The sequence below is a fragment of the Drosophila montana genome, unplaced genomic scaffold (assembly GCF_035044405.1).
Source record: "Drosophila montana isolate Dmon_TW-CO22-7 unplaced genomic scaffold, ASM3504440v1 contig_3829_1, whole genome shotgun sequence".
In the NCBI taxonomy this organism is placed as follows: domain Eukaryota; kingdom Metazoa; phylum Arthropoda; class Insecta; order Diptera; family Drosophilidae; genus Drosophila; species Drosophila montana.
Genome location: NW_026998699.1, coordinates 688,130 through 700,561, shown reverse-complemented (window position 1 = coordinate 700,561; position 12,432 = coordinate 688,130). Strand labels below are relative to the sequence as shown.

Here is a 12,432-nt window from a genome sequence, read left to right as displayed (position 1 = left end):
GTTGCCGCACTTCACTTGGCTGCAAAAGAAAGCTGCACCCGCTACAAGCGCAGCCTCCGCCCCTGCCGCGCCCCGCTGCCCCTGACAAAATAGAAAGCCGTTTTGTTTTAATTTTTTTCCACAATTATTTTCCGCTAGCGCAGGAAAAATTATATGCTTTTATTTTTGTAATTTTTTTTTTTTGCCTTTGTTTTTGCTTCTTTTGTATGTGTTGTATTTGTTTTGTATTTTTTTTCACAAAAAGGTTTTTGTTTTTTTTTTGTTTGTTTTGCTTACATTTTGGTTACAAATTTCTCACAATTATTTGTTTTTGTTTTTAAATTACGCAATAAAAAAACTTAACATTAAATACAATATGTTGTTGGTTTTTGTTGTAATAATAAAAAATTAATACATGAATTACTTGTTGTTTATAGTTTTTTTGTGTGTGTTTTTTTGTTTTCTTTTTATAATAAATAGTTTTCGATTTTAAAGATAAAGATACTTTAAGCTGGTATAGATACTTTTGTGTGTGTGTGAGTGTGTGTGTGTGTGTGAGAACATTAAGTTTTCTTTGTTACGTTAATTTTAGTTTTTAAAAATTATATCGCATTAATTTTGTTTTAGTTGTTGTTATCAGTTTTTGCTGCTACATTAAGGTTTTCAATTTTTTGTTTTTTATCGCAATTGGAGTTTTACACAGACAAAAAAAAATTTTACAAATTTTTTACGCTTTCACATTTACTGAGATATTCTTTTGCCTTAACATTAAAGCAATTATTAATTTTATGTGGTACATTTTTTTGTTTGTTTTTGTTTTGTTTTTGTTTTTTGTAATTTTAATGATGTTTTTGTTGTACGCGCTATACATTTAATAATATATAAAAATTTGTTAAAATCCTAAAATTTGTTGGTTTTAATTAAGATTAATAAATAATTTAAAAAATTTTTAATGCAGCAAGCTGCGTCTAACTAAAATTGGATCGTTCGTCTCCGTCTCCGTCTCCTCGTATCTTTCGTCTCTTTCACACTCGCAGCTGATCCTTGGATCAGCAGAGTTTACAGCTCTCTTTTACGATGCTTCTCATTAAACGTATGTTAAATTTTAAATTTATCAAGATCAAGTTTTTGTTGTTTGTTTTGTTTATTACTAGAATAGCATACAATTAAAAAAATCTGTTCACATTTAATTTTTATGTTGTTTTTCTTTTTTTATTTGTATGTGTGTGTGTGTGTGTGTAGGTGTGTAGGTGTGTAGTGTGTGTGTGTGTGTGTGTGTGTGTGTATTTATCAACGTTTTTTGCCTGGCCGTACTTGCGAGCGCACGCAAAAAACTCTTAGCATCTTAAACAGTATCACATATTCATGAGTTGTCGACGAGCGACCCTCGCAGCGGCCCAGCAGAGAGGCAGAGCGAGGGTTGGCAAAAACAATTGCCGACTGGCCCTGGCGCTCACTGCTGTGGCTTGCGGATCGCCGTCTTTGAATTTCATGTTTTCATTTTTTTGTTTATTTTATAATATTTTTGTTTTTGCTTTTTTTGTTTGTTGAAAAAGGAGAAACAACTTAAAACTCTAGTTATTTGTTTGCTTTTTGTTTTGTTGCTGCTTTTTATAGCATCTACTACGCATCTAAGTAAAATGGTGGTGAGAGTCACAATTACAAAATTGTATGCAAAGAGTTGCGGGTGAGCGAGCGGCGCAGGCTCAAGAGCAACTCCTTGTTATTAGTATGAGTGTGTGTGTGTGTGTGTGTCGTATACTAATGTGTATGCGTATGTGTGTGTGTGTATGTGTGTGTGTATGTATTTGTGTAGGTGGGGTGGCTTCGAATACTTGCTTCGTCGTCGCGTTGCGCTCGCAACTAACTACTGCTCTCGACATCACAGGGGGTGTTGGGCGGTGTTGGGCGCGTTTCTTTGTCGCACTCGCTGGGCTCGCTTCTATATATATGTGTATATAAATATAACTGCGTCTCCGTCTCTCTCTCTCTCTCTCGCTCTCTCGCTCGGCAATTGCTCGCGCTTAAGCTGTGATTGCACTCGCGCTCTTATATCGTTGGCGTTGCAATCGCCTGGCTGTGGCTTGAGCTTGAGCTGGAGCTTGAGCCAAAGCTGTAGCTGCGCCTGGCACCCAGGCCATCGGCCGAGTAAAGCTTATGCTTAGTTATGGTATACTCTGGGCTGATGGTGATGGTGCGTGCCAGGCTCTTCATGAACTGCGGCAACAGGGCCGTCCAGCCGCGATGATCCTGTCGGAGCGTGAGATACACCTCGAACGTGGAGACCGTCTCCGGATCCACCTTGAGCGAGGCAATGCGCCGCGAGTTCTGTGGCTCATCCTCGAATTCCACGTAAATGGTGCAGCCGCGTGTGCCGCAAGGCTCCTTCTCCGAAACGCGAATTATATCCGCCGCAATGTTCGGCGTGAGATCACAGGGTAGCGACACTTCGGTGCACGCCAAATGGCGCGCCTTCGCCTCGCGCAGCTTGTCCAGCAGACGGTTCGAAAGCTCGCTAACAGCGGCCACATCGACGTCGCTGCAGGCCGCCAGCTCGTCCTCATCGCAGCTGTAGGAGCTGTTGCTGCTGCTGCTGCTGCTGTTGCTGCTGCTGCTGTAAGGGCTGCTGCTGTTGATGGGATGGCTGCTAGATTTTGTTTTCTTGCTGCCGATGCCGCTGCTGCTGCTGCTGCTCGCCTGCTGCTTGTGCTTAATACTGTGTGTGTTCTGGCTGCGGCCGATGATGCTGCTGCTGCTGGCTGCGCTGCTGGCGCTGTTGGCGACGGGGGCGACCTTCTTGGCCGCAACGGCGGACGTGGGCGGTGTCAATGTGCTGGTCCAATCTAAAAGTAGCGCAAACAAGAAACAAAACAAAACTTTGATAAGTACAAGAAACCAATAAAACAAAACGCAAAGACCAAAAGAAACTACAGAAACTACAACAACAACATTGGGCAATGGGCGACTTAGTGTGCGATAAAACGGCGTTAAGTTGATTTTGCTGGAGCTTTTAGCTTTGGCTTTTCTGGCCGTTCAATGTTCATTCACACACATATGTACGCACGCACGCACACACACAGAAATGCAGCGAACGCCGCTTGGCAACAAGCAGCGAACGAGATAAAAGCGGCAGCAAGCAGAGGGCACTGAGTGTGCGAGAGAGAGCGAGAGCGAGAGAGAGAGCAACAAGCAACACACAAAACAACAAAAAACAAAAAAAGAAACGAAAAATCATTTTTACACAATTTTTTGTCCATTTTATTTGCTTTTCTTTGTTTTTGTTTCATAAAAAAAAAATCTTTTTTTGTTGCCTTTAATTTTTTTTTTTTGTTGCTTTTTGTAATACAAAATGTTGCGTACGTGACTGTGTAGCAGATGTTGTCGCTGTTGCGGCTGTTGTTGTTGCCCTTTTTATTTGCATGTGTAAATTGATTTTTTATGCATTTTTTTTAAATATTTACAATAAAAAAATCTGATGAAATGTGCAAAGTAATTGCAATGCTTAAAACTTGAATGTTTCGCAAAGGAAATATTTTAATTTTTCACTTTGAATTCAATTGTAAAATGTTAAAGAAAACATTTTGTTTTAAATTGAAAAACAAAAAAAAATATGAGTTTTATTTGAAAAATTTGCATTTAGTTGAGAATTTATTTTGATTTGCCAAAGAGTTCAAGTGATCGATCGCTTGTATTTTGAAAACAATTCGAAACTGTTTTCGGGAAGATTCTAGAATGTTTTTGGGCTAAAATCTTTTTGCAGAACTTACCGCGAACTTTGTTGGATCCCAGGACGCCGCCGTAGTTTGACTGCACAGCGAGAACTTCCATTTTCATTAGAACTCTTGATTTTCTTCGGTGCTCGATGCTTTTCTAGTTAGTTGGTTTCGGGAAAATGTTCTGTTGTCGATTTTCTCGCTTCTTGAATTTATTTCGCTTCTCTTTGTATCACTTGAAACGTTTTAACAAATTAATTAATAGTTTTTGCTTGTTGTTATTTATTATTTATGATTTATCACAATTTGCTGGTTGTTTATTAAAATTGATGCTGCTGATTGAGTTGAAATTAACTTGATTTGTTGTTGTTGTTGTTGTTGTTTTGTAGTTGGAAATCACAGCACTTTTGTTGTTGTTGGTTGTTGTTTGTTGTTTGTTTGTAGTTTATCACTTAAATGGCGTTGGTCCGTTGCATTTGTTTGATGGCAATTATAAGATTTAATAATTTTCATAAAATTATTGAAAATTTCTTGTTGGGTTTTTTCTTTTTACAGTTACAAGTACTACAAGTACATTTTAGATGTGTTCTTCCTTTTACATAGAATTCTTCGTGAAACAAAATTTTGCTGTGTATTTAATAATGTCCAACAGTAGAAAATTTGAAATACACGCTTTTTGTTTTTTGTTTAGCTGCTTTCTTTTCTTGCTGCTTTGCCGTTTCTTACTTTTCTATGTGTTTATCTCAGCAGTGTTTCGAAGCTACTATGAAGCGCAACGCTCTGCACCGGCTATTTATAGGCCGGCTGGCCTGCGTCCGTTTCGCTCATTTGCTCTGCCGTCTCTGTCGTCGTCGTCGTCGGTGGTGGTGGTTGCTGCTGCCGCGACTCGTTTGAGTGAGGCACACAAGCAACAACAATGCTGTGTATGTGTTTGCTGAGCAATTAGCGGTTGTGCTCTCCGCAAAGAGACCGCTACAAGCGCGTATATACTCAATATGTGCTAATGTGAGTCTCTCTGTGTGTGTGTGTGTGTGTGTGTGTGTGTGTGCGTGCGTGTATGTGGGTGCTGTAATTGTAGTTGTTGCTATTGCTGTGCGAGTACAGGTAGAAAGACACTGGCAGAAGAGTGCAAAACGGCTGATGTAAGTTGGCTGACTGTTACAGCGCGCTGTCGCCGTGCTCTCCCTCACACTCTCTCTCTCTCTCATCACTTCGACACTCATCAGCTGTTTCACTCAACACTCGCCCGACTCGCTCATGCGCACCTACAACCGGCCCCGGCATTGTCGCCGTTTCTGTCTGTTTCTCCTGAAACTGTCGCTCAGTCGAATGCGTGCACATACGTATGTATGTATGTATCTCCCTCTACATATCGTTGTGTGTGTGTGTGCGCGCTTGCATGCATACGTGACTTTTGTGCCGGTTGAGCATGTTTCGCTGCTGCCGGCGCAGGCAGCGCGAACGTCAGGCAGGCAGGCAGGCCAAAAAGGATGATGGAAATGTTCTCTCTCCTGGCGAATGAAGGAGGCACACACAAACACACACACACACGCATAGAAATTTTCGTAGCTGCCGCGCCTGCCACTTCACACCCGCCCGTTGTGAGGCCGTTTCGTTCCACATTAGTGCTCTGCCCGCAGTCGCTGCGCTGCTGCTGCTGCTGTTGCTGCTGCTGCTGCTGCTGCTGTTGTTGCCCCCGGAGAACGCACCATGTCAAAATTGAAATTTTCCACTGCAGTTTGCAACAACTTCAAAAATCGAAGCCCAGTGGCCAAGTGGGCTGGCAACGGATTGCGGACTCAACGTTCACAATGTCTACCTAATGGCATATCAAGTTGCAAGTTGCAAGTTGCAAGTAGCAAGTTGCTGGCAGCTAGCTGCTAGTCGCAACTAGCCGGTTGCTAGTGGTGCCATGTGGCAAGCGGCAAGCGGCAAACTCGAGCGCTGTTGCCATGCTGCCTAATTTCACAACAATTACCCCAGAGATCTGGCAAAGATACAGAGTTTCGAGAAGTATCTGAACAGCAAAACGTGCAACAACTAGCTGCAAACTCTGCTGCAACTTCAACTGTTAACCTTACTTTTCTGTATCTTTAATATCTATGCTTATCAAGGCTGCCAAACAGGTTTGAACCGCATCGATTTGAGCCCTGTTTATAGTTTTCTAACTATGAACCGAACCTTAAACCAACTTTTGGCCGAGATAGGAAAATGGGCATTCGATTTTAAATGGAATTATTTCAATAGGATTTTGGGTATATCTGAGAAAGCAAAATGCAAGCGAAGCAGCATGAAGATGGGGAGTCGAACCAGCGATCTCTTTTTCAGCACAGCTGTTTGCCGGGTGAAGAGCAGGCATAGAGTGGATTCTGGTCTGTTCGCGCTGCTCTCTTCGTCGCTTAACGCTTGCAATTCTCAACAAGTTGAAGCTGCGAAAGGAGGACAAGTCGCTCGCAAGACCAGAGCAAGCTCTGCTGAGCATAGAACCGACAACTTCTCGAAGTTTCCGTATATTCTAACCTGTTGTTGGCCATTTCATTATATGCAATAGATAACTTTTGTCATACAAAATCAATTGTCGCCAGGAAGATAACGTTTCTTGCATTTATTACTAGTCCGCACAGCCTGATGTTCATTTATGTACAGACACATATATATGTTTTTTTTTTTGTATTTCTCAGTTACGAATTTCATCAGCATTTGAAAGAATCTTTTTCTCTCTGTCTATGATTATTTTTCTTTTATTTTCTGCTCTTTTTTTTGTTGTGTTTGGTCGAGAATAATTTGATATTCATATCAGGATTTCATGCTGTTGTGTCCTTTCATTTCAATTGAATGCATCTCGTAGATTATGAAATGGCCTTCTTCTTCTTCTTCTTGTCGCTGTTGTTGTTGTTGTTGCACGCAGATTGAAAACGACAGATTGAAAGATTGAAATGTATCTGAACCTGTTTCATTGTGGGTGTGTGTGCGTGTGTGTGTGTGTGTGTGTGTGTGTGTGTGTCACTAGAATTTTCGTATCCAATCGAAATGAAATTCTGTGAAGTGTGTGTATCTTATGCTGCTGTCAGATACATTAGCTTTTGTGTAGATATTTCAACCAGATAATAAACCAAATGTCCCTCTGCCTGTGCATCTATCTGTCTGTCTGTCTGCCTGTCTGTCTGTCTGTCTGTCTATTTTATTTGTTGTGGCTTCAGATTGAAGAGAAGATTTAGCTCCTGCATGGGGTTATATAAAAATCAAAGTGCATTTACCAGCTAAAGATACATTTTTTTTAAAGAAATTCTTGTGCAATTTACATTGTGCCCTTTAAAACAGAGCAGCCGCATTTTCCAATTTTCCTACACACACGAGCATAAATTTTCATATGGGCGAAATGAGCAGAAAAACGTGCGCGGCAAAGAAAAGCACCGGCAATTTAACAAGAATCAAGTTGAGTTTTCTTTTTCTATATTTTTTATTTATATTTTATGTGCTAAGGTGAAATTGTTGCCAGCCAATGAAAAGGCAAATTTTCTCGGAAATGATCTATGCAGATCTCTAAAATGTAGCACGTCTACATTTCACGGAAATCTATAATGATGCTAAGTAAACATAAAACCGGACTATTTTTATAGATACTCTGTCTCAAATCTGTTTCAGATATAAAAGATACTTTTGTATCTGATAGATTATATGTACATATGTATGTATGTAATATCGGCCAGCGATAAGCGAATCACAATTGAAGGCAATTGATTCATAATTTGCAGATAATAAAATGCTGACGTGCCCACTCACACACAGATACACACAAACACGCAGCGAAGACGAGAAAGAGCTGGGAAAATGCGAAAACAATTTTATTTCACACTCAAAAACGATACGCCTGGCGCCATCTATCGGCCAAACTTTTGCGCAGCGCACAGCGAAGAGCGTGTGAGCAGAGCAACAACCACAACAACTACAACAACAACAAAAAGAACATTGCACAAAGGCAATTTTAAATGTGCAATCAATTAATTAAGTGCTTAAAATTAAATTAATTATATTGTGCAAGTATTTTACATATGAAATGAACAGTGAAAAAGTATCTGAAAGATGCACAATTGATTTATGCTCAATAAGCCAAACGCTTGAAAAGTTTCTTTTACACAATTTTGCGTAAAGTTTTGTGATATTAAAAGTTGTTGTCGCCATTAGCATAAATGCGTGTGTGTGTGTGAGTGTGAGTGTGAGGATACTGAAAACAATTGAGAGTTCTTTTTTTAATTTTGTATCTCTGATTGTACAATTTTTGATTCAAAGAATTGAGATACATTTTTTGAGTTTCTATTTCTCTTATGTGTGCACAGCACACTCAATTTAAATAACCACTTTGAGTGACTCGCGAGCGCACACAACACTCAAGAGCAACCATCAGTCTGTGCTGCTCTTAAGTTTGCTCTTTGAGCGCATAGCTCGCAGAGCTCACAGCTGACGGCAGACCGAGCGTGCCGCTGAGCTGCGTGCACACAGCGCACAGCTGATGCGACTCAACTCTTGAGCCCTTGCTCTCTGTCACGAAAACAACAACAACAGCATGAGCAACATTTGACTTTGCAGCTGTTTCGCTCATCATCTGTTTTTCTGGCGCACAGCAGGTTCCCGCATGTCCCACTCGCACGCACACATACACAGAGTTATTGCTGTATATAAATAGGTACATACATATATTGTATGTGCATGTATGTATGTATGAGTATATGCACATTCGCATACATAGGCAATGCTGTATACAAAGTCAGTCGTGGCCGTTCAACGTTTTTATGGGCGCTGCAGCTCTGCCGGCGTCGCTGCTGCCGCTGCTCCAAACACTTCTCATCGGCAGTCAGTATCTTGATTTTCCAACTCGTTTCTCGCAGTCAACGCGCCCCCAAATCACACACACGCACGCAAGTAATATACATATATTTGGTTATATATGTATGAATGTGTGCGCTGTACGTGTGTGTGTGTAATTTGCCTAAGGTTTTGTTGCTGCCGCTGCGGCTGCGGTTGTTGTTGCTGTTTTCCTATTGCCTGCGCTTTGTTGCCGTTTTTCACTCACATTGTGAGCTGAGCCGCCTGCAAACGAGTTGTACAACGGCAACGTCGCGCTCATCTGTTTTTCCACACATGTATAGACACACACATGCATATCTGTGAATATTGCGTGTGTGTGTTGCGGCTGTTGTTGTTTTTGTTGCTGCTGCTGCTGCTGTTGTTGATGTTTGCTTGTTTTCTTTTTAGCTCGCTTATTTATTTATTTATTTTTTATGTCTTCGCTGGCAGAGCAAGAGAGCCGAAGCCGCGGCCGCGGCCGAGGTAGACCCGGCCGGTCGCTGTTGCCGCTGCAGTCGAAGCCATTGCAAAGCTTTTGAGCTCGTCTTGTAGTTGTTATTGTTGTTTCTGTTGCTGCTGTTTCTTTTCTTTGTTTTGCTTATGGGCAATCATCTGTTTTATTTTGCACACACACACACACACACACAGATAGGCGCGCAGAGAGACCAGCAGGCTTGTGTGTGTGTGTGTGTGTATCTCACAGATACAAAGTCATTTCAGTGTATCTTTTGCTTGTGTTGCATTTGCCGTCAGCTTTTTTTTCCATCAATAGTTCATTTTCTGCTTGGCAACGGGTTTTTTCTTTTACTTTTTTCAGTGCTTTTTTTTGGTTTTTTTTTTTCGGGCTACGTAGTTTCATGAAATTGGAGAAAACTTAGCAATGATGAAATTACTGGACATACGTGAGCACCAGGCACGGGCTATCCGCGCCTATGCTCAAGCCTTCTCTCCTTAGCGCCTGTGGGGCCATGCACATACATATGCATCGGACACATGCATGTACATACATACATACATATGTATGTATGTCTCTGCTCCCCCGCCCCTCCTCAGTCCAAGTATCTGTTGCGACAGCTGTAGATTGCTTCTATAGAAAATTATCCGAAATGGGAATGCAAATGTTAGCTAAAGAAGATGGAAAACAGGTGACAAAGCAAAAGTGACAGAGAGAGAGAGAGAGAGCGAGTGAGAGCTGGGGAGAGAGAGGCAGAGAGAGAGAGAGAGAGAGCGCGCGATAGGCAGAGCATGGTTAAAATTCTCATTATGCAGCGTTAAAAATCTTGTGAAATTGTCTAACTGCTTCAAATTAAGATTTTATAGGAGCTTTGTGCCTAGAGCTCTCACGTATCTACACAAATATTGATATATGAATATTCCTAAGATAAGATAATCAATAGATAAGCAAAAAAAAATAAAGAACAAAAACACGCGAGCATGAATATACATATACTAAAAATGACATCAGTTCTCTAGAAATTTAAAGATTCTCATGAAATAAGCTCAAGAAATCAATCAATTTCATGCATATATTACAGTCCAGAAATAATTATCTAGAACTCTTTTCATTTTATCTTAACAAGTAAACCGTATTTATTTTAAATTATTTAAATATTTTCATAGATAACTTTAAGTATTCCAATATATGTTTAATCCAGCTGATCTCTAACATTAGGCCAATTTATCTGTTCATGTTTGAACGAGATTTATTTCCTCAGCTGAAATGGAAAACAAAAATATATTGGCTTTTTCTTTGAGGCATCTCGGATGTGGGAACCCCGGACCTTGAGAAGAGTTTCTTTTTTTGTTTTTGTTTATTTCAAATAGTCAACGCGAAATGCCCAAAGCAACTTGATGCTCGTAAAAATAGTGTCGCCCCAGCGACATTTTCTGTTCCACAGACAGCTCGCAACTTCCTTTCCAATAAAGGCAATTTATCAATTTAACACTCAACTCCCAGGCGCAACTTTTCCGTCGCCGTCGCCGACTCCGACTTTGTCCACGCCCTACTATGTGCTATGAGCTATCCCTATCCCTGTCCCTGTCCCTGTCCCTATCCCAAGCGCTAATCACCCTTAAAATTGCGTGTGCACCATCCGAAACGAAGGTCAGACAGTGAGCAACAACTGATTCGATTCGATTCGATTCGAGTCGAGTCGAGTCGAGTCGACTCTCGAACCTGACCATTTGCCTTCTACGAGTTGGGGGTTTGAAAGAAAAATAGTTGGCACTCGGGCCGAACGAGGGGTCGTCCAGTACTAAATCAATTAAAATAAAACTGTGTCTATGCCGTGTTGACCCGGCCAGTGTGCACCATTTGACCTGGAAGTGCTCGAATCCCAGCGTAATTTATGCAAACAGTCCCAAGTCCAATGTAACAAAACCCAGTCCCGTAGCCCGTAGTTCCGAAAGGGTCGCATTTAAGTTGATTTCCCAAATTGATGACATTGCATCAGCTAAAAGTGTTTACAGTCAGTCCATCCCCAGTTCCATTTCCATTTCCATTTAAGTGGATTTTGGCATCAAGTACATATCAATATCTATGCGCATAGAGCTCTACCTGATGCCTTGGCCTACCTGAGACACAGTTCCAAATGAGCCGCAAATTTTCCACAATGAGTTGGCCGTTGGGTTTTTCCCGGCTCTGTCCAATGCCCATAGAAAAGGTAAGTGTTATGACTCTCGCTCATAAAGTTACCAAGGTAATTTGCATAATGCTCACCTGGCCGATGATCCCAGCTGATCGCCTTTCCAAATCCCTGCCATGCTAGAATTGTAAATATCTCCAGAAGGTTCGTTAAAGTTCACACCAAACCCAAGTGAGAAATTTCGGAAAAGGAACTTTATGTCAGAGAATGAAAGTATAATTTTTATAATATTTTTAATAATACCCAAATTCCTAAATTTAAGAATGTTTTGGGATGAATAAAGCACAATTGTTCTCATTTCAGGACTGTTGCGTTCTAGAATCAAGTATAGATATTTCATTAATCAAGAGCTTCAATACTTGGGCTAAGATTTGTAGTTGATATTTTAAGCGCAGTTATTCTTATTTTAAGTCCAGTCCAACCAGTTCGTGTCTTTAAATTAAACTGAATCCAAAAAAGAGAGTGTTACATTTGTATAAATAGTTCTTAAATCAATTCCTTCTTTATATATATAGCTGTTTGTCCTGACTGACTGACTGACTGACTGACTGACTGACTGATTGACTGACTGACTGACTGACTGACTGACTGACTGACTGATTGACTGACTGACTGACTGACTGACTGACTGACTGACTGACTGACTGATTGACTGACTGACTGACTGACTGACTAACTGACTGACTGACAGACTGACTGACTGACTGATTGGTGATCAACGCACAGCCCAAACCGCAAGAGCTGGGAAGCTGAGATTTTCACTGTCAAAGGGGTCAAAGTTTTAATAAACGAAAGTTCAGCAAGACTAATTAATTGCAAAACTTACTTCTTTATTCGATGCACTTAAAACTTTCAAATTTTCAAATAGAGGCGCAGCTAAAGATTGGCAGACAAATGTTTTCTAGTGGAAAGGTAATATCTAACATTTTTTAGAACAAAACCTTCCACGGGCAAGGCCGGGCAATACCCGCTACTACAATAATAATTGAGTAAATTTAAAAAAAAAACTACTTTAACAATAATATATTCATCATTCTTAGTTGAATGAGGCGTGCCTGGCGTAGACCCAATAATATGCCCAATATTTCTGCGATTTTAAGCGATTATCAAAAGATCAGAATCTTAATATAAATAACCAAAAGGCATGGATCATGGATGGCTTTAAGTGAGCTTCATTGGACTGAACAAATCTAATTTGCTTTGGCTCCTACAAAGCTCCACAATTATCCTAACGTCCTGGCAAGGAACCT

The 12,432-nt window shown here is 40.7% G+C and overlaps 1 protein-coding gene across 1 annotated transcript; it reads right to left on the bottom strand.

The window, feature by feature from the left end:
• Positions 1-245: 245 nt before the first annotated feature.
• scyl (scylla) lies at positions 246-4,453 on the bottom strand. The gene is made up of 2 exons (XM_064695549.1): positions 3,747-4,453; positions 246-2,822 (listed from the first exon to the last, which is right to left on the bottom strand). Exons 1-2 carry the CDS (start codon positions 3,811-3,813, stop codon positions 2,029-2,031), a joined length of 861 nt encoding a protein of 286 aa, XP_064551619.1. The 5' UTR covers positions 3,814-4,453; the 3' UTR covers positions 246-2,028.
• Positions 4,454-12,432: the final 7,979 nt, after the last annotated feature.